At 47.5% G+C, this 27,132-nt stretch overlaps 2 protein-coding genes and 1 pseudogene across 2 annotated transcripts in view; 1 reads left to right on the top strand and 2 right to left on the bottom strand.

Moving 5' to 3' along the window:
• Window positions 1–391: 391 nt before the first annotated feature.
• On the bottom strand, window positions 392–2,686 carry LOC144590561 (putative G-protein coupled receptor 139). The gene is made up of 2 exons (XM_078395087.1): window positions 2,554–2,686; window positions 392–1,293 (listed from the first exon to the last, which is right to left on the bottom strand). Exons 1-2 carry the CDS (start codon window positions 2,684–2,686, stop codon window positions 392–394), a joined length of 1,035 nt encoding a protein of 344 aa, XP_078251213.1.
• Window positions 2,687–8,522: 5,836 nt separating this feature from the next.
• LOC144590557 (protein FAM187B-like) lies at window positions 8,523–19,527 on the bottom strand (annotated as a pseudogene).
• Window positions 19,528–21,398: 1,871 nt separating this feature from the next.
• Window positions 21,399–27,132, top strand: part of LOC144590558 (uncharacterized) — a 40,292-nt gene continuing 34,558 nt past the window's right edge. Inside the window, exon 1 of the mRNA XM_078395084.1 lies at window positions 21,399–22,171. Coding sequence (XP_078251210.1) covers window positions 22,129–22,171 — 43 coding nt within the window. The 5' untranslated portion in view covers window positions 21,399–22,128. The remainder of the gene's footprint in view (window positions 22,172–27,132) is intronic.

The following is a 27,132-nucleotide window of genomic DNA, read 5'->3' as shown; positions in this document are numbered from 1 at the left end:
ATGTGACAGAAATGTTCTGTGACAATCTGAAGAAAACATCCTGGTTGTGTTGTTGCGCTGCAGATTTGCCGCATGCTTCGCCATTCTTTAGATGATTTGCAATTGAACCAGAATTTCTAAGTTAGTTCAGTGGTTCGTAATTCCGATGTACTCTGTGTTGAGGCACTGGTGGGGCAATGGGGGCGGGTCTGATGGTGGTGGGAGGATGGTTGTGGATCCAGCAACTGCCGGAGATTCGTTGGGGCAAATGAAGAAATGTTGGTCACGGTATCCGGGGACATACCAGGACTGTAACTGTCCACTTTGGGTTAGCACACTGAGTTTTCACAGTGTGCCAGGGAGTGGGATGCGGTGCGGGGGTGGGTGGGTCGGATGGAGAGGGCACGGATTCCTAGACTTCGCGGCGCTGAATGCATTTTTTAAAGGGCGATTTCACCACTTCTTTAAACTGCTGCCTGAACTTAGTCTGGGTGACGGCGTAAAGAGCAGTGTTTGTGCAGCAGCTCATGATCTGCAGCATGTAGCCCACTTCCCCGATGGCGAATTCTGGATATTTCCAGCTAGGAATTATTCCAGCCAGTCTGAACCACACAACAAATATCGCATGGACTGCCCACAACACAATTAAATTCCCCGAGATGACCAGCAGTAAAATGAGGGATTTCCTACGGCGCTCCACCTCCGGATCTCTGCCACTCTCCCCACTGCTGGGACCCCGGAGTCTCCTGCGGGCTCTGCTCGCCACTAACACGTATCTGATGGTCGAAGTGTTGAACAGGAGAATGAGGACAAATGGGATCACGGGGGTGATGAGATACTGGAGAAACTCCCCGATTCCCCAGGCTAGTGAGAATCGAACACCAGGTGTTGCCCAACAAAACCAGGGAGAATTAGAAAGCAAGTACATACCCCTCAACATAAAATACCAGCATATGTTTTTTAAACAGCTCAGCACAGTAACTGTCCCCAGAACCCAAGCCGCTGTTCTCTCGGTGCAATACTTTGTTTTCAGCTTCTGGCAACAAATGACAACAAATCGATCAAAGGTGAAGGTGACGGTGAACCAGACAGAACAGTCGGTGACGGCGTAAAGCAAGACGGCGTGGATATTGCACACTCTGACATACTTCAGGAATATAAACGCTTCCCAGTAAGCAATCGGAATCTGCCTCAGTATCAGGTCGACAATCATCACCAGTAGATCAGCCGTTGCCATGGCGATCAGGTAGCGAGTGACACCTGTGGAGAGACCGCACTTCCCCCGGGACAGGACCACAATCGTCAGCGAGTTCACTGTGAGGAGGGAAGTAAACAGACATGACAGCGGACAAAGCAAATGCGGCAGATTTATCGAGGGGCAAATCAAATGCACAATCCTGCTCTGGGATTCAGAGTTGTAGAATAATGTCCAACGAGGCTGCCTACCAGTAATAATTCAACGAAATAAATTACTAATGGTAAAATAACTGCATCTGCTCGACTACTTAACAGATGAGAAGCAGCAGTTACGACGGTTCGGATAAAGAACCAAACCGGTTTCTGATCATTGCTCACTTCACCATGGGAGTTTAGCTCATTGGTTCACTGTGAATTGGGTTCAGTGTGGGCTGGAGAACACACACTCGTCCTGCTCTTTATGCGGGGACGTTGCGTTAGTGTTGGTCAATCAGCCCAGGGTTATCCCTCTGTTCATTGCCCAATGCGCCAGTGTCAGTCTGTTGGGACAGTACTGGTTCCGATACGGAGCAATACTCAGACACTGTGATATTGGGCAAAACTGGCCCAGGTCCCAGCAGGAACCATTCGCTTCAGTCGCACCTGGGAGGAGGAGGGAGGCAAAGGAATGCGTGTCAGTATCTCAAGAGTACATTACACCTGTAAAAACTATAAAACCTGTAAAAATCCAATAAAATCAGTTTACTGTTTGCCGTGGTCAGTTTCGGCAGCTGCATATAGGTCGCCAGGCGCACGCCAGCAGTGAATTACAGCAGGAAAATGACTTACAGGAACTGGAATGCCGTTAATGATTGTTTCCCGTTTTAGTAACATTAGCTGTGATAAACCGCGGGAAACATCTGATCTCCACAGTCAGCACATTATCCATTACGCAGTCGAAGATTGCTAAAATGGAACACGTCATGGATTCATATCATATCATATATATACAGCCGGAAACAGGCCTTTTCGGCCCACCAAGTCCGCGCCGCCCAGCGATCCCCGTACATTAACACTATCCTACGCCCACTAGGGACAATTTTTTTTTACATTTACCCAGCCAATTAACCTACATACCTGTACGTCTTTGGAATGTGGGAGGAAACCGAAGATCTCGGAGAAAACCCACGCAGGTCACGGGGAGAACGTACAAACTCCTTACAGTGCAGCACCCGTAGTCAGGATCGAACCTGAGTCTCCGGCGCTGCATTCGCTGTAAAGCAGCAACTCTACCGCTGCGCTACCGTGCCGCCTTGTCAGAGCTACAGTCAGTTATATCGGATCCCGTAACTGCCGCTTCTCACCTGATGTTGCACGAGAATTTAGACGGAGACTTACTTGGAAGAGCAACAAGGGCTAGGATGGGATAAACGACAGGCTGCATATTCATGAGTAACATATAGATCCGATCACTTAAGCTGTACGCAGACCCATAAGTATCGTCAGCCGGATAGAAGATACCCTTCTCCATCGCGGTAACATCCCAGTCTACCTTTGTCAGAGGCCGTAACATTTCTGCAACACCGCACCCACTGTTCCTCGATTGCAATCACTTCACTCTCTAGTCTTCTCCGATTCCTAACCACCATCTAACATCTCCCTTATTGTTCACAGATTCCGAATGGTTTTCTTCCTCTGTGGAGCTGTGAGTGTGATGGATGGCCTGGTCTCACTGACACTCTCACATCCCATCGACAGGAGCCTTTTTATTGGACCTGGTTAAACCCCTGGTGACACGAACGGGGCTCCGTGCTGACTGACGTTAATTGCACTCACTGAACAACTGTTAACTCCTTTGTGTCCGGGCACAAGTAGCCGCACGGAAAGGGTAGCAGTCATCATGGGTGATGATGCCCATTATTTATGTTCTGTCGAGTGGACTGTTAGTGCCAGGGAGCAATCTGCAGGGCTGATAGAGTCCACACCTTCTCTCCGCAATCCCAATAATCGTGAGCACTCGCCTGAAATCGGAATGTTCGGATAAATCGTTTCCATGGACGAGTGAATGGAAGTGGAAATTCGGGAACCTTGAATCATTTAATCTGACACCTTGATGTGGAGGACAGTTATTAGAAAATTAAACGAACGGACAGGCACCATTAGTTATATTTATGTAATGGTTTGGGGGCCCGGGCAACCGGACAGTAATAAAGGCATCCATCAGATCGCGTTTACACTACTTTCCTCTCACCCTAACTAAACCTATGTCCTTCTGAAGTTGATACCCAGACCAGGGAAAACAAAACGTCGACCTCTGCTCTCTGTCCCTCGTAACCGAACACATTTCATTCCGTTGACCTCTCCTCGTCCCTGGCTGCAGGGGAAAACGTCACTTTCCTCCAATCTCAAGTTTCAAAAGTGTTTAATTGTCGTATGTAGTGAAAACTCAATAATTATTTGTACTTGCAGCAGCATAACACATCTGTAAACACAGCACACGTTGAAAACATAATGAACAAATGATGGTTCAAATCTATTAGGGCAAATCCAAAGCTCGAAGTCTCAAGTGTAACCAAGGCATTTCGTAGCCCGTCATTTAGTCCATGTTTGCCGTGGTCAATAGCCTTATTGTTATTGAGAAACTGTACGTTAATCTGGGGTGATCACAGTTTGCAGACTGCGATACCCTTACTCCGAGTTGGCCGCCCCAAGGTATTGTGTATCTTGGGTCCTTTACTGTTTATTGTGGGGTGTATTCTTATTGGCATTAGCGCTGTGCATATTAACCCCCCTTATTCGGACAATCGGTAACAACAGAAAACATCATCCCACGTGTGGTCCGCTAGAGCGAGAGTTTACTGTGACACCAACAACATGTCCGGAACAATCACATTGAAATGCCGGCCGCGAAAACACAGCAATGCCTCGTCTTCCTCAGAAGAGAAAGGAAGTTCGAAATGTCCCCAGTATCTCTCACCAACTTCTGCACACTAGCAGATTGCATCACATCTTAGTTTTGCACCAACTCTGCCCAAGACAGCAATAAATTGCTGAGAGTTGTGAATGTCGCCCAATGCATTACAGAGAGCGGCTTCCCAATCCCCACCCACCCTCAGCTCCATTTACACTTCACGCTGCCTCTGGAATGCAGACAATATAATCAAGGACCATTCATCCCCTCTCCCTTTACTCTCGTACCCTCCCCCATTGGGAAAAAGATACAAAACATAGAAAAGACGAATCGCCAGATTCAGGAACAGCTTTATCCCTCCTGTTATCAGACTGCTGAACGATCCTTCCAAAGGCCAGGAATACAGCCGATGTTCCAACCTACATCAAGAGGACTGTGGACATTTGCTCTGTGAGGCGCGAACTATGTTCTTCACTGCAGATTTTATCACTTTGCACAGCCTGGTGTACGCACATAGTGTACGATTCGCCTGGGCAGCATGCAAACACTATATCTTGGTGCACATGGTAATTATAAATCTGTACCAATAGATGTGCAACAAATGTCGCCATGGACGTGGTGGGCCGAAGGACCTGTTGTTGTGCACCTTGGGTCCAGGGCTCAAAGAGCAGTATTTCACCCCACACAGTATTGCTTTGATCGAATTCTGTCCAAAGTCACAACACAAATAGACAGGCGGTTTATGCAAAAGTATTCTGGCTCCGACACCATTCCTGGTCTCTGTATCCCCCATGGCACTTAAAGCCCTGTCTGTCTCTTTAACCACACCCAGACCCTACAAACCTATCCGTCTCCAACCTTCACCGGCTACTTCATCTCTCCCTATCTTAGTTTGTTTCTGCTTTTTTTTACTGTCAAGTGTACAGGGAAAACGTTGTGTTGCGTGCTATCGAGGCGAATAATTCCATGCCTGTGTGCAACATGTTTTACAATAGAGAAAGGAAACAGGGCAGAATATAACGTTGCAGCTGCCTCTAAACCCCTACGTATGTAACTCACTGTGACCCCATACACTCCTCTCTGTCTATGAACCCCCTCCAACCCCTATACCCCTTCCTGTTTTTGTAACCCCCCTCCAACTCCTAAACCCCTTCCTGTTTCTGCAATACCTTCCTAAGCCCCTTCTTACATCTGTAACCCCCCCTCCTCCCCACCCGGCTATCACCCCCCCCCCCCCCTGTCTCTGTAACCCTCTCTGACCCCTACACCCTTCCCTGGTAGTATTCTGATGACTTTCTCTTAAAGTCCCTCCAAATCCTCCACATCCTTCCTGTAATAGGCTTCTCAGGATGGACGGCAAGCTGGCGCGACGGTAAAATTGCTGCCTTACTGCGCCAGAGACCCGGGTTCGGTCCTGATCTCGGCTGCTGTACGGACATTGTACGTCCTCTCCGTAACCGCGTGGGTATCCCCGGGACCTCCCGTTTCCTCCCGCACTCCAAACACGTACAGATTTTGAAGGTAAATTGGCTTTGGTAAATATTGCAAATTGTCAAAGGTGTGTCGGATAGTGCAACTGTAAGGGGGAATAATTCATTGGAGCGGACACGGTGGGCCGAAGGACCGGTTTCCACGGTGTATCTTTAAACTACGCCAAACTAAACTAAACAAAACTGCACGCAAACTGAAAATGTGACTGAACCCAAATTTTGTGAAATCACAGTTGATGAGGAAACTACCGATGCCAGTTTTCACAGGGCTTTGAAACAACGACACAAATTAGGGTCCTCGTCGCATTGAAGGCCGTGGAATGAAACACCAGGGTTTACTGTAGATGAGGTGAATGCACAGCATGTTTTTACCCAGGGTAGGGGAATCAAGAACCAGAGGACAAAGGTATACGTTGAGGTGATAAAGATTAAATAGGAGCTTGAGGAGCAACTTTATCACTCACTGAGTGCTGGGGATATGGAAGTACTACTAAGCATTGAAAATACATTCGGACAGGTATATGGCAAGGAAGGGTGGAGAGGGATAAGGGTCAAACGCAGGCAAATGGGACTAGCTGTAGACGGGCTAGTTTGGTTAGAATGGGAGGCCAGAGTCCAAAATCCGGCTCCGTTCGTACGCTCCACATTCCTGGCTCAAGTTCTTGAATAAATCGGGATTTCCATGACTGGTGGATGCTGGATTATCGAAGTTACGTTATATTAGTTGCCACCATCACAACATGCGCCCTCAGCCACAGCCCCCGCCACACTGCCTTCCATCAATAATACAGATAAGTTGCTCACATTTATACATGAATGGCAATATATATTCTTAATCTTTTAAATTTACCCCACCACAAAGCAGCCCCCTTTGTTGAGAACAAAGCTGCCCTGATACCCACGGTTGGCTGTGCAGATCCATGGGAGCTCTCTCCTGGTTGTTCAAGGGGTTTCCAACTCAACTCAACTCAATCCCACCAGACAATTCCACGATAAATTATTTGATGCAGACGCCAATGGAAGCTTCTCCATTGCAAGTCAATCAGGAATGTCTCAGCAACGTTTCCATCCCGTGGTTCATAATGGTGATTGTGTGCTGCAGACCAACGCAGCAAAATGTGGTTTTGTCAATGCAGCTAATTCGCTGTGGCATCGGCAGCTTTAATGCATTGGTCCTACCACTGGACTTCGTGCCGTCTGTGGTCAAATCTCAGTGCTTCTAATACCGTCCAGCAGCTTGATTGCAGCTCTCTCCCATCAACGCAGCTGAATGTAGTCTATTCAGTGCATCTTAGTCCGCTTTGGTCCAGTGCCAGATGTTGTTTCTCCAGCCTGACTGCATTGGTGCGGTGTCATTTTAATGCAACTTGCAACAAATATGTGTTTCCAATGCATCTCAACAGAGTGCCGCTCAGCTTCCAGAGCAGAACATTCAACGGATTGTCCGGGATTCACGGTGACTTAGTCGGATGGATTCAGAACCGGCTTATTCATCGAAGACAGCGAGTTGTGGTGGGCAGGGATATATTCTGGCTGGAGGTCCGAGACATGCTGAGTTCTGCGGTGATCTGCGCTGGATTGGCAGTTAGTGGGTGCGCACCGCAGTGGTAATGCGAATAAGAAGAGCTTAATTAGTTGACAAGTACAGGTGTCAGGGGTTACGGAGAGAAAACAGGAGAATGGGGTTGAGAGGGAAAGATAGATCAGCCATGATTGTATGGCGGAGTAGAATTGATGGGCCCAATGGCCTAATTATGCTGACATGAATTTATGTAATGGGGGGATGTTTGGAAAAATAATAAAGGAGAAAGGAATGGGATGGCAAACAGAACTTGCATAATCTGAATGGGCTGATTGGCCTGCTGGGATATTAGTGCATATGAAGGTGTATTTGTAACGTGTGGACGTTTCCAGTGCACGGCCTGGTGGCGCCGCACGTGGGCGCAGTATGTATAGAGAAAATACAGGAAAATGAGCAAAACAGACACCAAGGCAATGGCAGCCAAGATGTACCAAACCAAGCGCGCCCTGCTTTCCGCCCGCCGCGGCCATTCTTCCGTTATGTTCGAGCACCCTCAGGTGGAAGGCACCGGCCAGTTCCTCCGATTCGTACACCCTCTCATCTGCTTTCTGGACGCCTCTTATAGTGTCACATCGTCCAAAGTTTGAGTGCTCCCTCGTCGTCGGGAGAGATATGCCCGCGAAACCTCGTTGGAATTTCTCCGCCAGGTCACCGGAGTGCAGACTGAGGCGCCGGGACACTTAAAGCTACCGTTCCGTTGACGTTGACCAAGTGAGTATCGATCAGGAGGAACACCGGACAGTTGCAAAGGGGATTCGGTCACGTGGGGAACGATGCACGGTTCCAATCCCATCTCGGGAGGCCGTCCTGGAAGTTACTGCCGCTTCGCCAAAGACCAGATGCCATGGGTTTCTGGTCGCCCAGGAATGGACGGGCGTAACAGAATCCCAAACGTCTTTCTCTCCGCGCCGGTCGCAGTCCTCCCAAGTGTTCCAGACCGTGAATAGTTTCAAGTGCTGATCTCCGACTTCTAAGAAGCAACTGGGAAGAGAGGAGACGCCGATGGATTTGTCCGAGATATGGATCTTGTCCGCATCTTGCATGTCGCCTCGTGGTAAGCGAAAGTCCTGTTTCCCGACCTGCAGAGATAGACGCCTGAGGCCCGAACGGTGGCGGACCTGATGACTAGATGCGGCCAGGATAACATGTAACCGGCCGGGAGATAGAACAGCGCGTTCTCCTTCAGAGATTCCTCTCCCGTTCCAACGAGAACTACCGCCTTGGTGTTAGTCTCCGTGGTGTTACAGAAGACCCAAGCCACGCCACGGGGACGGGTCGGTCTGTTGGGATGGATAAAGGAGGCTGGCTTTTTGGTGTGAAAGGGGATCTGACCAGTTAGGGTAACAAGTTACTAAGGTCCCACCCCACGCCAGCCGGGCGCAGGTCAATTGGGAGAGTAGAGGACCTCCCCAACGCGCTCCAACCCAACCCGGCGTCCATCCCACGGCGTCTGAGCGAGAGAGCCGTTTCCCGCCACCAACACTCCATCTCCTGGAAAGTGCAAAGAAGTGGACAATGTCTCAATAATGGGCAGATTTCACAATTCTACCCGGTCCCGGCCAGAGGTTTGCCCCATCTGGTTCTAAAACAATAGACTGTAAATGGGAGGGGATCCTCCCTAAATCCCGGCTGTGATCACCCGAAATGAGTTTGGTTTCAGTTTAGTTTTATGGTCACGTGTACCGAGGTACACTGCCAAGCTTTTGTTGCGTGCTATCCAGTCAGCGGAAGGACAATATTGACAATCTAGCCGCCCACAGTGTACAGGTACACGATAAAGAGAATAACGCGAATAACGATTAGTGCAAGATAAAGCCAGTAAAGTCCGATCAAAGATAGTCGGAGTGTATCTAGTAATAGGGGCGGCATGGTGGCGCAGCGGTGCAGCTGCCTTCTAAGGCCAGCGATCTGTTTCGACCCTGACAATATGTTCAGTTCAGTTTATTGTATTGTCACTTGTGGTGAGGTACAGTGAAAAGCTTGTGTTTAAAATCGAGCCATCCAAAGTGTAAGATACACGACGAAGGGGAATACGTGAATAACGTTTATTGCAAGATAAAGCCAATAAAATCCGATCAAAGATAATCGGAGGGACTCTGATGAGGTAGATGGCAGTTCAGGACTACTCCCCAGTTGTTGGTAAGATAACAGTGGGGTGGAAACTGAGCCTGAATCTGCAGATGTGCGTTTTCATACTTCTATACCATTTGCCCTATGGCAGAGGGCAGAAAAGGGAGTGACCGGAGGTGCGACTGACCCTTGATGATGCTGCTGGCCTTGCCGCGGCAGCGTTTGGTGTAAATGGAGTCAATTGAATTATCTGGGATTAACTGGAATAAACGGGGATTATCCCATTTACACAATATCCGGGTAGGCTGGGTCGAATCAAACGGGTTGAGAGGGGTTATATTTAGAGTAGTGCCACCCCAAATTCGACATGTTTATATACAGTGCAGCACAGTGACTCAGCAGTAGACTTATTGCCTTCCAGTGCTAGAGATCTGCGTTTGTATGTTATTCACCGAGATGCTGCCTGACCTGCTGAGTTACTCCAGCATTTTGTGAATAAATCGATTTGTACCAGCATCTGCAGTTATTTTCTTATACATGCGTTTGTAAATTAATTGGATTGGAATAATTGTAAATTGGCCCCAGTGTGTGTAGGATGGTGCTAGTGTGCAGGGACCACTGGAACACATGGGCAAGTACTTTGAGTTAAATACATTGGGGCAGTGGGTAGACTTATGACTCCAGCATGCCGGGTTCGATCCTGACCCGCAGTGCAATGTGTGCGTTTGTAAGTGTCTGTGCCCGTGTGCGTGTCTGTGCCCAGGCTCTTGATCAGCTGGACAAGTGGCCTGAGGAATGGTTAATGGAGTTGAATGTAGAAAAGTGCGATGCATTGCATTTTGCCAGCAACCCATGGCACGGCTTTCACAGTGAATGGTCGGGCCCTGTGGAGGGTTATAGAGCAGAGCGATTGAGTACAGGTGCACAGTTCTCTGAAAATTGTGTCACAGGCAAAGAAGATGGTAAAGAATGTCTTTGGTACATTGACCTTCACTAGTCAGTGTATTGAGTACCGAAGATGGGACACCTTTACAGTTGCTGAGACCACTTTTAGAGTACAGTTTTCAATTTTAATTACCTTACCCTAGGAAGGATGTCATTAATCTGGAAAGATGCGAAGAATATGTCTAAGGATGTTACCAGGGCTGGAAAGGTTGGGTAGGCGAGGACTATATTGGCCGGGAATGCGAGAGTTTTGGACAGGACCTACTGCGAGGCTGTCACGCCAAAGGTCCAGGTCGAGCGAAGGTGGGAGACCCTTTCAGGGGGAACGAATGTGGATTACAGGAGACCCCGGTGGCTGTGCCTATTGCAAACAGGTACACCCTCTTGGGAACTATCGGGGCAGAAGACGCTTCCAGTCCGAGCGGCGGACGTGTTGGCAGATGTAACCCAGGCAAGGAAACTCGACCGGGGAGACCGAAGTCAGGAAGAGCCATAGTAGTGGGTGACTCCATTGTCCGAGGTACGGACAGTAGATTCTGTGGCGGCAGGCGGGACTCGAGGATGCTCTGTTGCCTCCCTGGTGCCAGGGTTCAAGACATCACTGCGAGGCTTCAGAACATCCTAGCGAGGGAAGGCGATCAACCGGAAGTAGTTGTGCATGTGGGCATGAACGACGTCGGGAGGACGAGGAAGGAGATACTGCGACGTGAGTATAGAGAGTTAGGAAGAAGACTGAGAAGTAGGACATTGAAGGTGGTTATCTCTGGACTGCTACCTGTACCTCGTGCTGGTGAGGGCAGGAACAGAGAGATTGGGGATATGAATGTATGGCTGAGGGGCTGGTGCAGGGAGCAGGGATTTAGATTTCTAGATCACTGGGATCTCTTCTGGCGTAGGGGTGACCTGTACAAAAGGGACGGGTTACACCTTAACAGCAGGGGGACCAACATTCTGGCAGGCAGTTTTGCTAGTGCTGTAAGTGTGGCTTTAAACTAAGCAGTGGGGGGGGGGGAGGGGGGGGGTTGACAAACTGGGAATATGAAGATGGAGTTAAAGGGGAAGCGAATACAGGAGAAATTGCAAAGGACTCTCGAATGCATGGGGAGGGATGTTCTAGAAGGGATAAGAGTAAGGTCAGGGCCAATTGTGACCGGTGCGAGAGGGGAGGTGAATATTGAAATTAAAGTATTGTATTTAAATGCGCAAAGTATAAGAAATAAAGTGGATGAGCTTGAGGCTCAGTTAGACATTGGCAAGTATGATGTTGTGGGAATCACTGAGACATGGCTACAAGAGGACCAGGGCTGGGAACTGAATATTCAGGGGTACACAACGTATGGAAAAGACAGACAGGTGGGCAGAGGGGATGGGGTCACTCTGTTGGTGAGGAATGATATTCACTCCCTTGCAAGGGGTGACATAGAATCAGGAGATGTAGAATCAGTATGGATAAAAATGAGGAATTGTAAGGGTAAAAAGACCCTAATGGGAGTTATCTACAGGCCCCCAAATAGTAGCCTCGACATAGGGTGCAAGTTGAATCAGGAGCTAAAATTGGCATGTCGCAAATGTAATGCTACGGTGGTTATGGGAGATTTCAACATGCAGGTAGACTGGGAAAATCAGGTTGGCAATGGACTCCAGGAAAGAGAGTTTGTGGAGTGTCTCCGAGAAGGATTCTTAGAACAGCTTGTACTGGAGCCTACTAGGGAGAAGGCAATTCTGGATTTAGTGTTGTGTAATGAACCTGATCTGATAAGGGGACTCGAGGTAAAAGAGCCATTAGGAGGCAGTGATCACAATATGATAAGTTTTACTCTACGAATTGAGAGTGAGAAGGGAAAATCGGAAGTGTCAGCATTACAGTATAGCAAAGGAGATTACAGAGGCATGAGGCAGGAGCTGGCCAGAATTGATTGGAAGGGGGCCCTAGCAGGGAAGACGGTGGAACAGCAATGGCAGGTATTCCTGGGAATAATGCAGAAGTTGCAAGATCAATTTATCCCAAAGAGGAGGAAAGATTCCAAGGGGAGTAAGAGGCACCTGTGGCTGACAAGGGAAGGCAAGGACAGCATAAAAATAAAAGAGAAGAAGTACAACAAAGCAAAGAAGAGTGGGAAGCTAGAGTCAAGAGCAACAGAAGATGACTAAGAAGGCAATACGGGGAGAAAAGATGAGGTACAAGGGTAAACTAGCCAATAGTATAAAGGAGGATAGTAAAAGCTTCTTTACGTATGTAAAGAGGAAAAAGTAGTCAAGGCAAATGTGGGTCCCTTGAAGACAGAAGCGGGGGAATTTATTATGGGGAACAAGGAAATGGCAGACGAGTTGAACCGGTACTTTGGATCTGTCTTCACTAAGGAAGATACAAGCAATCTCCCAGATGTTCTAGTGGCCAGAGATCCTAGGGTGACAGAGGAACTGAAGGAAATTGACATTAGGCAGGAAATGGTGTTGTGTAGACTGATGGGACAGAAGGCTGATAAATCCCCAGGGCCTGATGGTCTGCATCCCAGAGTACTTAAGGAGGTGGCGCTAGAAATTGTGGGCGCATTGGTGATCATTTTCCTATAGATTCAGGATCAGTTCCTGTGGATTGGAGGGTAGCTAATGTTGTCCCTCTTTTTAAGAAAGGAGGGAGAGAAAAAACGGGAAATTATTGCCCAGTTAGTCTGACATCAGTGGTGGGGAAGATGCTGGAGTCAATTATAAAAGACGAAATTGCGGAGCATTTGGATATTAGTAACAGGATTGTTCCGAGTCAGCATGGATTTACGAAGGGGAAATCATGCTTGACTAATCTTCTGGAATTCTTTGAGGATTTTAACTAGGAAAATTGACAGGGGAGAGTCAGTGGATGTGGTGTACCTCGACTTTCAGAAAGCCTTCGACAAGGTCCCACATAAGAAGAGGAGTTGAGTATAGGAGCAAAGAGGTCCTTCTGCAGTTGTACAGGGCCCTAGTGAGACCGCACCTGGAGTACTGTGTGCAGTTTTGGTCTCCAAATTTGAGGAAGGATATTCTTGCTATTGAGGGCGTGCAGCGTAGGTTTACTAGGGTAATTCCCGGAATGGCAGGACTGTCATATGTTGAAAGACTTGAGCGACTAACTTGTATGCACTGGAATTTAGAAGGATGAGAGGAGAACTTATCGAACCGTATAAGATTATTAAGGGGTTGGACACGTTAGAGGCAGGAAACATTTTCCCAATGTTGGGGGAGTCCAGAACAAGGGGCCACAGTTTAAGAATAGGGGGTAGACCATTTAGAACTGAGATGAGGAAAAACTTTTTCAGTCAGAGAGTTGTGAGTCTGTGGAATTCTCTGCCTCAGAAGGCAGTGGAGGCCAATTCTCTGAATGCATTCAAGAGAGAACTGGATAGAGCTCGTAAGGATAGCTGAGTCAGGGGGTATGGGGAGAAGGCAGGAACGGGGTACTGATTGAGAATGATTTGCCATGATTACATTGAATGGCGGTGCTGGCTCGAAGGGCCGAATGGCCTCCTCCTGCACCTATTGTCTATTGTCTATTCCTTGATGCGGAGAAGGGAGGATCTCGTAGAGCTGTATACTATCATGATAGAGTGAAAGCCCAGTCTTTTATCCAGAGTAAGGGAATTTAAAAAAACAGACCCATAGGTTAAAGTGAGAGAAGCAAGATTTGATCGGAATCTGACGGACAGGTTTTTCATTCAGAGGGTGGATATATAAAACAAGCTGCTGAAAGAGGTAGTTGTGTATGGTACTATAACAACATTTAAAAACACTTGGTCAGGTACACGGATCGGAAAGGTTTGGAGGGATATGTGCCAAATATGTGCAAAAAGAATGAAGGTAGATGGGGCATCTTGACAGGCATGGGCGATTTGAGCCCGAGAGCCTGTTTCCGTGCTGCATGTCTCTGAATCTAAAACAATTTGCCTTGAATGCGACCCACCAGAGTGCTAGTCCTGTCGCCACCAGTCCAGAACAGCTGTGTCATACCTTGCTCTCTTCCTCCAATGCAGCTTCTGTAGTTCATTCAATGCATCTAAATCAGTTTGTGTGCCAATGCATTTCAGCGCAATTGACATTTGATCCATATAACCATATAACAACTACAGCACGGAAACAGGCCCGTTCGGCCCTTCCAGTCCACGCCGACCACTCTCCCTGACCTAGTCTCATCTACCTGCACTCAGACCATAACCCTCTAATCCCCTCTTATCCATATACCTATCCAATTTACTCTTAAATAATAAAATCGAGCCAGCCTCCACCACTTCCACCGGAAGCCCATTCCATACAGCCACCACCCTCTGAGTAAAGAAGTTACCCCTCGTGTTACCCCTAAACTTTTGTCCCTCAATTCTGAAGCTATGTCCCCTTGTTGGAATCTTCCCCACTCTCAAAGGGAAAAGCCTACCCACGTCAACTCTGTCCGTCCCTCTCAAAATTTAAAAAACCTCTATCGTCCCCCCTCAACCTTCTACGCTCCAAAGAATAAAGACCCAACCTGTTCAACCTCTCTCTGTAGCCTAAGTGCTGAAACCCAGGCAACATTCTAGTAAATCTCCTCTGTACCCTCTCCATTTTGTCGACATCCTTCCTATAATTTGGCGACCAGAACTGCACACCATACTCCAGATTCGGCCTCACCAATGCCCTGTACAATTTTAACATTACATCCCAACTTCTATACTCGATGCTCTGATTTATAAAGGCAAGCATACCAAATGCCTTCTTCACCACCCTATCCACATGAGATTCCACCTTCAGGGAACAGTTATTCCCAGATCCCTCTGTTCCACTGCATTCCTCAATTCCCTACCATTTACCCTGTACGTCCTATTTTGATTTGTCCTACCAAAATGCAGCACCTCACACTTATCAGCATTAAACTCCATCTGCCATCTTTCAGCCCACCCTTCCAAAAGGCCCAAGTCTCTGTAGACTTTGAAACTCTACTTCATTACTAACTACACCACCTATCTTAGTATCATCTGCATATTTACTAATCCAATTTGCCACACCATCATCCAGATCATTAATGTAAATGACAAACAACAGTGGACCCAACACAGATCCCTGGGGCACTCCACTAGACACTGGCCTCCAACCTGACATACAATTGTCAACCATTACCCTCTGGTATCTCCCATTCAGCCATTGTTGAATCCATCTTGCAACCTCACTATTAATACCCAATGATTTAACCTTCTTAATCAACCTTCCATGTGGAACCTTGTCAAATGCCTTACTGAAGTCCATATAGACAACATCCACAGCCTTGCCCTTATTACCTGGTAACCTCTTCAAAAAATTCAAGAAGATTAGTCAAACATGACCTTCCAGGCACAAATCCATGTTGACTGTTTCTAATCAGTCCTTGTTTGTCCAAATAATTATATATATTGTCCCTAAGTATATTTTCCATTAATTTTCCCACCACAGACGTCAAACTAATAGGTCTATAATTGCTAAGTTTACTTTTAGAACCTTTTTTAAACAAAGGCACAACATGGCACAACATGCGCAATGCGCCAATCTTCCGGCACCATCCCCGTTTCTAATGGCGTTTGAAATATTTCCGTCTTGGCCCCTGCTATTTCTGCACTAACTTCCCTCAATGTCCTAGGGAATATCCTATCAGGACCTGGAGACTTATCCACTTTTATATTTTTCAAAAGTGTCCGTACCTCCTCTTCTTTAATCCTCATAATTTCCATCACTACTCTACTTGTTTCGCTTACCTCACATAATTCAATATCCTTCTCCTCGGTGAATACCGAAGAAATTGTTTAATATCTCCCCCATTTATTCCGGCTCATCACATAGCAGTCCACTCTGACTCTCTAATGGACCAATTTTATCCCTCACTATCCTTTTGCTATTGACATATCTGTAGAACCCCTTGGGGTTTACTTTTACATTACTTGCCAAAGCAGCCTCATATCTTTTTTTCGCTTTTCTAATTTCTTTCTTAAGATTCCTTTTACATTCTTTATATTCCTCAAGAACCTTATTTATTCCCTGCCGCTTATATATATTGTATATCTCCCTCTTTTTCCGAACCAAGTGTCCAATTTCTCTGGAAAACCACGGCTCTTTCAAATTATTATTCTTTCCTTTCCACCGAACAGGGACATAAAGACCCTGTACTCTCAAAATTTCACCTTTAAATATCCTCCATTTCTCTATTATATCCTTTTCATAAAACAAAAAGTTCCATTTCACTCCTTTTAAATCCTTTCTCATCTCCTCAAAATTAGCCTTTCTCCAATCCAAAATCTCAACCCTTGGTCCAGATTTGACCTTCTCCATAATGATATTGAAACTAATGGCATTGTGATCACTAGACCCAAAGTGCTCCTCAACACATACCTCCGTCACCTGACCCGTCTCATTTCCGAACAGGAGGTCCAACACGGCCCCTTCTCTGGTAGGCACCTCTACGTATTGCTGCAAAAAACTATCCTGCACACATTTTACAAACTCCAAACCATCCAGCCCTTTAACAGAATGTGATTCCCAGTCTATATACGGAAAATTGAAATCACCCACAATCACTACTCTGTGCTTACTACTAATATCTGCTATCTCCTTACATATTTGCTCTTCCAATTCTCGTTCCCTATTTGGCGGTCTATAATACACCCCTATAAGTGTTGCTAAACCTTTCTCATTTCTGAGTTCCACCCAAACAGCCTCCCTAATCAAGCCTTCTAGTCTGTCCTGCCAAAGCACTGCTGTGATATCCTCCCTGACAAGCAATGCCACACACCCACCTCTTGCCCCTCCGATTCTATCACATCTGAAACAATGAAATCCTGGAATATTTAATTGCCAATCGCAACCCACCTGCAACCATGTTTCACTGATCGCCACAACATCATACTTCCAGATGTCAATCCAGGCTCTAAGCTCATCCACCTTTCTTACAATGCTCCTAGCATTAAAATATACACATTTAAGGGACCCATCATTTCTTATTCTCAGTTTATTTCTTTTCCCTTCTTTCTCTCCTACATATTGGGTCTGAGTGTTTCCCTTTTCTGCCTCCTGCCTCTCACACTGCGTATTAGCTATCTATGTTTGAGTCCCTCCCCCCAACCGTACTAGTTTAAAATCTCCGCAATTACCTTAGCAAATCTCCCCGCCAGGATATTGGTTCCCCTCAGGTTCAGATGCAACCCGTCCTTTTTGTACAGGTCATACTTCCCCCAGAAGAGGTCCCAATGATCCAGAAACTTGAATACCTGCTCCTTGCACCAGTTCCTCAGCCACGTATTTATCCAGCATTGGCAGTGTACTAAGTCCACCTCAGGAACGTTTTACAGAGAGGTTCTACCAATCCCATTCAAAATTTGGAATCTTAAATGCTCCCCGCTGCATCTCTGAGGCAATGTTTGAAATATACATCAGTTCTACCACAGCTCGGTCGCTCGGGTGGAGTGCAGGTCTTCCAATGCAGCTGACTGCGTGGGTAGCGAAATCAGTGTTGCCATTGCAGGTGTTTTTCACTGCAACCAGGCATAACGAAACAGTGAGTCTGGCAGCATCTCTGGAGGAAAGGAATAGAAAAGGAAATCTGAAGAAGGATCTTGACCCAAAGCGTCACCTATTAAGGCAGAGTCACGTTGCCAAGACACGGGCGTATATAGTGAAGCGCCTGGGCAGGTCAAATGGGCATCGTCGGGTACATTGAGTAGCACCAACTCTAGCAACAGCGAACGAGGACCAGCCAGTCCAAAGCAGTCTCTTGACCCCACCACCAATCACCAATCACCGGCCGTCTCCACGGTGCCCGTCCTCTCCACCACCCCTGCCTCCTTCCGGCACGCCCGCCGGCAGATCCCAACTGAAGCTCCGCGCCGCGTCGGGGCAAGGCCTGTCCCTAGTGCTGTTTCATCAGGCCGCAGGGCAAGGTTTCTCCTTCCTCCTCCTGCTCCTCATCTTCATCCTCTCCGCGCAACATGGCGTAACAGAAGCCCACCCTTTTCTATTCCCCCACCGCACCGTCGCAGCCCTGTCAGGGTCCCCAGTGGACGTGCAGCTGGATGATGCCCTGAGCCCAGCATAGAACCTGGGGAAAACCTCAGGCTTTTGTTCACCAGCGCACACTGGCCCAACCCCCGGTGGGATACGTGAATCAGCGATGAGTCCACCCGGTAAGCGGCCAGGGTGGATAAACCCGATTTGCAGATGTACAGACCCGAATCAGATGTCTGGGCCTGGGATGGTCAAGGAGGGAATATAGGGTGGGGTGACTGCCCAGCTTACCCAGCGGGCCACGGTTGAAACTGAAGCCTCGGGGTCGAGCGAAGATGTGGGGTTCGGCTTGAGGTTGGCCTAGGCCGAGATACTGCCACTACACTGTGCCTTCCTTTGCTTCGGACACCGCTGGGTAGCGCAGGCTGAATGGGTTGTGAGACAGGAAAGCCAGCGAGCAAAGAGCCGTGCCTGAGCAATTGGCCTCGCCCCCATCCTGCCTCAGGAAACGGGCCAACCACCAGAAGGGCCAGCAGGCCCAGTTAGGGCCGTCTTAATGCATGGGCCTGATGGGCACTTGCCCGGGGCCCCACGAGCATAGGGGCCGCATGCTGATCTGTGTATGTTAAGTGACTTGCAATAAATAAATACTACTTTTATAATGTAGGTTCAATAAGTGTTTTTTTCGCAACAATGGGGCCCCGTGACCTCAACTTTGATGGCGTCACCTGTTAGGACGAGAAAGCATCGCATCTTGGGAGGGGTAGTGTGGAGGGAGCGTTGTGCCACGGGTGGGAGCGTGATTAAGCAGGGAATACTGTTCTGTGGGACGTGCAGTGAGCAGGGAATGCTGCTCTGTCGGAGGGGCAGTGTGGATGGGAATGCTGCTCTGTGAGAGGGGCAGTGAGGAGGGAATGCTGCTCTGTGGGAGGGCAGTGAGCAGGGAATACTACACGGTGGGAGGGGCGAAGATGAGGGAGAACCGTGTTGTCGGAGGGGCGCTGAGAACAAAAGTTTTCCTAACTTCCCTCTAATTTCACTCAAACATGTTCTACATTCCTTTGGGCTTTCCGCACCGTTGAGTTCTCAGTGTCTGGCAGAAACGTTGTGTTCTCTTTGGGTTCTCTCACTGTCTGTACACCTTGTTACCCATGAAGCGCCTCCTGTTTTTTCTCGGAAACATGTTTACCCTGAAGCTCCTCTTTAACAGTCTCCCTCTGCTCTGACGTGGATTCATTTTTAGTTTCCTATCCACTAATGCACAATTGTTTCTCAGTCCATTAAATATCTCAGCTGAATTCAGCACTTCCCTTAAATTTCTGTCCTTACCCAGAATGATGGCAAGTTTTGGATTTCCCCCCTTCCCCCAGATGTTCCTCCCTTCCTACCAGCTCCTTTCCCATCCCCCCAAGCATCACTCAGACCATTCTCGCATCTAAATCCTCATCTCCTCCCCCTTAAGCTCTCCTCACTCAAAATCTGCACTCCTCTTGCCCCCTCATAGCCTCCCTCCGTCCACTCAGATAGCTTCCCGCCTCAGCCCCTCTTCCTCCCAATTCAAATGCTCCTCGTTTCCCCAAAGAACATCTCAACTCAGTCTCTCCTCCCATCAATCCCTCACAACTTAGATGCTCCTCCCCTCGGTCCCTCACAGTTCCAACCTTTCTCACAGCTCAGTCCATCCTCACAGTTCAAACACACCTCACAGCTCAAACCCTCCTCACAACTCAGTCCATCCTCACAGCTCAGTTCATTCTCGCAGCCCAGACCCTCCTCACAGCTCGGACCCTCCTCACAATTCGGACCCTTCTCCTCTCAGTCCTCTCAGTCCCTCACAACTCAGAACCTTCTCTCACTCAGATCCTCATTTCCTTTCCCTTGGGCCATCGTCACTCAACATCTACCCTACAGGTCTTCTATCTACCCTCATAGCCCCCTTCCTTCCCCACAGACTCTTCCCTTCTCCACTCCTCTCCATTTACTCTATTCACTTCCCTTCAGAACCTCTCAACTCAGACCCTCCTCCCTCCCACACGGACCCTCTTCTCCTCAGTCCCTCTCAATTTAGACCCTCCTTGCCTCAACCCCTCACAACTTAGAACCTCTTCCTGCGGGCCGTCACAACTCAGACCCTCCTCACAACTCAGACCCCCCCTCACAACTCAGACCCTCCTCACAACTCAGACCCCCTCACAACTCAGACCCCCTCACAACTCAGACCCCCTCACAACTCAGACCCCCTCACAACTCAGACCCCCTCACAACTCAGACCCCCCCTCACAACTCAGACCCCCCTCACAACTCAGACCCCCTCACAACTCAGACCCTCCTCACAACTCAGACCCCCCCTCACAACTCAGACCCCCCTCACAACTCAGACCCTCCTCACAACTCAGACCCCCTCACAACTCAGACCCTCCTCACAACTCAGACCCCCCCTCACAACTCAGACCCCCCCTCACAACTCAGACCCCCTCACAACTCAGACCCCCTCACAACTCAGACCCCCCTCACAACTCAGATCCCCCTCACAACTCAGACCCCCTCACAACTCAGACCCCCTCACAACTGAGACCCTCCTCACAACTCAGACCCCCTCACAACTCAGACCCCCCTCACAACTCGGATCTTCCTCCCCTCGGTTTCTCACGACTGAGACCCACTTCTCCTCAGCCTCTCACAGGTCTGACCTGCCTCCTCTAAATCCCTCACAACACAGTCCCTCCCTCTCTCTCCCCCTCAGGCTGAGACCCTCCCCTCTCCCCATCAAAGCCTCATTCCTTCCCCTCAGTCTACCCCGCCCCTCCTCCTTTCCTCTCCATTTACTCTCCTCACTTCCCCTCAGAACTCAACTCAGTCCCTCCTCCCCTCGGTCCCTCACAACTCAGTCCCTCCTCCCTCGGTCCCTCACAACTCAGTCCCTCCTCCCCTCGGTCCCTCACAACTCAAGACGCCGCCAATCGCCCGCGCACGCGCTCTCTCTCCCGCGCGCGGAGCCGGGACGTCGCCCTCGCGCGGTGACGGTTGGAAGCAGCGGGGACGCGTTGCGCAGGCGCCGTGTTTCCAACCGGCCGCGGGGCCGCTCTGCGCGTGCGCTACTTTTCCAACCTTCACCGCGCGAGGGCGACGCGCTCCCGGCTCCGCGCGCGGGAGAGAGAGAGCGCGTGCACGGGCGGTTGGCGGCGTCCAATCGCCGGGCGGAGGGTGGAGCAGAGAGGGAGGGAGGGAGGGAGGGACTGAGCTGTGAGGGACCGAGGGGAGGAGGGTCTGAGTTGTGGAAGAGGATATCGGTCAGGAGGTTCCGAAGGGAAGTGAGGAGAGTCTGAATAGAGAGGAATGGAGGAGGGACTGAGGGGCAGGATGGGACTGGGCTGAGAGGGGAAGGAGGCTTTGAGTGGGAGAGTAAAGAGGACTGACGCGCAGTATCTGAGTGAAGAGGGGCTTAAGGAGAAGGGATGGGGAGGATCTGAGTGCAAGAAGTGTTTGAGGGGCGAGAGGAGGGACATGGAAGAAGCTGCCTGAGGGAAAGGGAGGAACATCTGAGAGAGTGGGAATCTAAGACTTTCCAACATCATTAAATGCACAAAGATAAAATAGTAGGGAAGGAGCAGAATCTTGCTGCGGTATTGACTGGGCTAAGATACAAGTGTGTAAACATGGGCAGGAAACTGATCAGAAACTGAGTCTACATCAGAGCAATGGTAGACCGTCAAGGAGGACGTTCATTGGGTTGAGATTAAACATGTTCCAAAACAAAGCAGGAGGCATTCAGTGGGTAGCATGGTTTATAGTGGGTGAGAGGACCAGTGAGGGAAGTTTCTGTCAGACACTGAGATTCCAAAACTGCACAAAGCTTGATTGAATGTAGAACATTTTAGAGTGAAATTTGAGAGAAGTTAGGAAAGCACGGTATTAAAATATATTGGCTGTAACATTAATAGAAAAGTAAGGGTGTTTTACAAGTACATTAAGATGATAACAACTGACGAAAAGACTTAGGGCCGATGGAACCAAAAATGGACCATTCTGCAGTGGCAGAGGATTTGGGTAAGGTTCCAAATGAATACTTTGCCGCTACCGTTACAAAATAAGGGTGAAGGGTTGATGCAAATGAGTGAGAAATATTGTAACGCATTAATATAGTAAGACGAGAGGTATTAAAGGGTTTGGAACCTCGACACAGTTGAACTCCACACCCAGATGGTGTTGGCGTTTGCATCTCAAGGGCAGGATAGTCGGTATTATGCTTTTATTCTTCGGACGAATAAACACACATGCTCTCATACATCGGTGTTGCTTTAACCGGAAGAGAAGACTTTTATTTTGTTTTCATATGCATTTTATATCTGGTACACCGGTAGTGACGTCAGTATAAGAGCACATCTAAACAGTTTCGGTTTAACATCCAACACCCCCACTTGCTCTTATGCTGTGTATTACATTTAACAACATATACAACATAACTTAATCTGATTACATTCTCTGTATCACCACATTTTACACATTTACAGTGTTCAACCTTTCAAAAAAAAAAAATGTTGTTATGATTTTACACTCCAAACATATAATCCCTGAATTTCTCAGTTTTAAACTTTGTTGCAGGCTTAGTTAAGATATCTGCAACCATGTCTGCTGTTGGACAATACTCAAGGATTACTTTCTTATCACTGAGTGCAGACCGAATGAAATGATACCTAATGTCGATATGTTTGCATCTTTGTCGGTTCACTGGGTTCTTTGATAATGCAATCGCACCTTGATTGTCCTCAAAGATTTTCACTGGCTCGTACTGGCAATCTTTGTCCATTCCTTTCAATAGCTGCACAAGATAAAAGCTCTCTTGTGTAGTAGCCGCCATTGCCATATATTCGGCTTCACATGTGGATAAGGCTACTGTCTGCTGTTTCTTGGATTTCCATGAAATAACAGGCCCATTTTCAGACAAACTAAAACAATATCCTGTTGTGCTTCGCCTGTCATTTTGATCTGCCGCCCAGTCAGCGTCACTGTATGCAACAAGTTTTGAGTTTTTCCTCTCTTTTCTTGTAACACAGCTCCTGGTTTATAGTACCCTTTAAGTACCTCAACACATGTTTGGTAGTTATCCTATGTTGTTCTTTAGGCTCTGCTAGATATTGTGACAGTTTACTGACAATCCAGCTTAAATCAGGCCTTGTACATGTCATCACATATATCAAGCTGCCTACCACTTCCCTGTATTGTGTTGGATTAACAGGCTCATCATCATCATAAAAGTTTTGTTTCTGTTCACATGGAGTTGACCTTGTTTTACAGTCAGACATTCCAAACTTCTCCAGTATTTTTGTTATGTACCTCTTTTGGTTCATTTTTATTTCTCCCTCTGTCTGTGAAAAATCAATGCCTAGAAAATGTCTAAGTTTCCCACGATCTTTCATATTAAACTTTGCACTTAGCATTTCTTTCACACCATTGAGATATTCTTTATCACTGGCAGCAATAATTAGGTCGTCAACCCACATGATCAGAATTATTCTCTCATTTTCAGTCTCTTTACTGTACACGCAGTGATCTGCTGGATTTTGTGCGAAACTATTTTTGCTGAGATGATCATGCAGCATCTTGTTCCAGTTCCGTCCTGACTGTTTCAGTCCATACAGTGATTTGTTAAATTTGCAGACCAGCTTTTTACCTGTGTCTGTTTTCACTTCAAATCCTTCAGGTTGTTCAATATACAGCTCACAATCAATTGGAGCATGTAGATAAGCTGTTTTCACATCCATCTGGTGTAATTCCAAATCGTACTGAGCTGCTAGCTGCATCAGACTGTGCACTGATGTCATGTTAGCTGTTGGGGAAAACGTCTCCTTGTAATCTATTCCTACTACTTGACTATACCCCTTTGCAACATACCTGGCTTTGTATGTCTCAGTCTTATCTGAAGATTCTTTTACTGCAAACACCCACTTCCCCCCCACTGCCTTTTTGCCCTGTGGTATTGTGGTTAGAGTGTATGTGTCATTTTCTTTGAGAGATTTGATTTCCTCCTTCATAGCTTTAGCCTAAATGTCAGATTTTGATGAACTCATAGCTTCTTTGAAGGTTTGTGGAACATTATACATCACGCTGTAGCAGTAGTCTACATTTACATTTATCTGGTCATCCTCTTTTACTTTACACTCATAGTCTCGTAAGTACTGTGGGCTTTTCCTTTCTCTCTTAGGATAGCGTGTGCTCTGACTATTTTCACCCTGTCCAGTTTGAGTGTTGCTATCACTCTCAATAGTATCCGTGTGTGACTTCAGTGTCACTTCTGGACTCTGATCAGTCACCTCTGCGTTTGGTCTGGGGGATGTTAATCTCTTCCCAGGATGGTCATCATCACTCATCTCCATATCTGTCTGAGTTTGGCATTCAGTTACACTTTTTGTTATGAACTTCACTAGTCTGTTTTTGAGAACTCGGTAGTAGACTAAGTATGCAGGGCTGTTTTTGTCATAACCTACAAAAATCCCTTTTTCACATCTTGAGTCTAACTTCTTTTTGACTTGTTTGTATGAGAAACAGACTGATCCAAACTTCTTCATTTTTGAAAGATTAGGCTTTCTGCCTGTCACCATGTAGTGTGGAGTCTGACCAACACGTTTGTTGTAGCATCTGTTGCGGATTACTGCAGCAGTCATTACAGCATATGTCCACAATTCTTTCGGTAGGTTACTCTCGAGTAGCATGCACCTTGCCATTTCAAATAGCGTTCTCCAGTTTCTCTCAGCTGTCCCATTTTGATGGGGGGAGTAAGGTGCGGAGGTTTCATGCCTTATGGCATTTCTACTGAGCAATGATTGGAAATCTGCTGCTGTGAACTCTGTGCCATTATCAGATCTTATGCACTTAATTTTTCCATAGGGGGCCGCGTCCGCTATGAACTTTTCTGTAGCTTTTATAGTGTCACGTTTTGTTTTCAAGAAGTAAACAAACACTTCTCCTGAGTAGTCATCTGTGAAAGTTTGTATGTATTTGTATCCATCTTTTGCTTCTGGCTCTATAGAGCCAGCCAAATCAGTATGCACTAACTCAAGTGCTTCTTTAGCCCTTACATCTGGCTCTCTGTTCCTGCTCTGTGCAAATTTGCCTTTTATACAGACCTCACAGTTGAGTTTGGACTTATCAACTTTACCTTTGATTTTCATGCCCTCTGTTACCCTCTCTAACTGTGATACATCATCATAGTTACAGTGACCAAGTATCTCGTGCCAAGTTTGAATATCATAACACCCGTGACATCCGTCATTAGTTTTATGACTTACAGTGTTTAGATAGTATAGTCTGTCGTACTCCTTAATGTCGAACTTGGTACCGTTCTTGTGGATGAGCTCGTTGCTGCCTTGGCGAAAGATCACTGAAGCTCCGGTGGTCGTTGCTGCCTTGACAGAGAAGATGTCCTGTGGGAATGATGGGATGTACAACGCCTTTCTCAGCGTCGTCCTCACACGACGGCCCTCGCTGTCTCTCAGGTACACCTCTGCTTCGCCTTTCCTCTGTGCGACACCGCTCGTCCTTGTCCCGTCAGCCAACTCGATGAAGTGTTTGGCGGGCTGGAAAGTCTCATCAAAGTTCTTAAACTTTTCAATGTCTGTGATTATGTGTGACGTTGCGCCCGTGTCGACCATAAGCTCTTTACGAGTCTCTTCACTTGCCTGGCAGTCATTTATTTTGAATGCAAATGTGTGGTCGTTGGAGTTGGATGCTTGTTTCACGTTGTCTCGCTTTTACTTTCTGCAGTTTGCCTCCTTATGAGTGGGGCTCTTGCAAAAACTGCACCACTGTCTCTGTTCTTTACCGCTGCGCTCTCCGCTGCATTCCCACGCTTTGTGTCCCGTCTGACCGCAGTTGTAGCAGGTGAATGTCTTCTCTGAGCCTTTAGTCCTTTCTTTCACCCAACCTCTTGCTTTCATTACGTTGTCGTCACTCATATGGCCGCTAAATCTTTCAGTGCTCTCGTAGCTTCTCAACTTGGTCTTAAACTCACCAAAAGTTGTCTTCTCATCACCCTGTGTTATGTGGATGGCAAATGGCTTAAATGTCTCTGGCAAGCCTTTCAGAACCATGGCAATCAGCAGCCCGTCACTAAGAGCCTCTCCAGCTTTTCTTAGTGCTGTAATCGCCGTTTCTGCACGAATAATGTATTTTGTTACACTTTCGTTTATGGCCTTTTTCAGCGACGTCAGCTCGGTGTAGAGGCCGATCACTCGCTGCTTCCCTGTTTCCGCGTAATGGCTCCTCAGTAGCTGCAACGCTTTTCTCCCGTCGTCCGCCGCTTCTCTCATAATGAGCGACGAACTTTTGTCGTCTAGCACTTGTATCAGCTCGGCGTAGGCTTTTTCGTTTTTCTCGGCTTCCCCGTCGTCTTCTTCGCCGGTAGCCAGCTCGTTCAGAATTGTTGACTTTAAGCCTTGTAGCCGCAGGTGGCCTAAAAATTTGTTTCCCATAATTCGTAATTCTTTTCATCTCCGTCGAAGCATAATCTGTTCCATCGGCTTCCACCATCCCTCCTGGGCCCATAACCTGTTGGCGTTTGCATCTCAAGGGCAGGATAGTCGGTATTATGCTTTTATTCTTCGGGGGAATAAACACACATGCTCTCATACGTCGGTGTTGCTTTAACCGGAAGAGAAGACTTTTATTTTGTTTTCATATGCATTTTATATCTGGTTTTCGAGGATGTAACTAGTAGAGTGGATAAGGGAGAACCAGTCGATGTGTTATATCTGGACTTTCAGAAGGCCTTCGACAAGGTTTCACATAGGAGATTGGTGTACAAACTTAAAGCACACGGTATTGAGGGTTCAGTGTTGAGGTGGATAGAAAATTGGTTGGCGGACAGGAAGCAAAGAGTAGGAATTAACGGGTCCTTTTCGGAATAGCAGGCAGTGACTAGTGGGGTACCGCGAGGCTCAGTGCTGGGACCCCAGTTATTTACAGTGTATATTAATGATTTGGACGAGGGAATTGAATGCAACATCTCTAAG

The sequence above is a fragment of the Rhinoraja longicauda genome, unplaced genomic scaffold (genome assembly GCF_053455715.1).
Source record: "Rhinoraja longicauda isolate Sanriku21f unplaced genomic scaffold, sRhiLon1.1 Scf000206, whole genome shotgun sequence".
NCBI classification, from domain to species: domain Eukaryota; kingdom Metazoa; phylum Chordata; class Chondrichthyes; order Rajiformes; family Arhynchobatidae; genus Rhinoraja; species Rhinoraja longicauda.
This window is presented reverse-complemented; position numbering and strand designations above follow the sequence as displayed.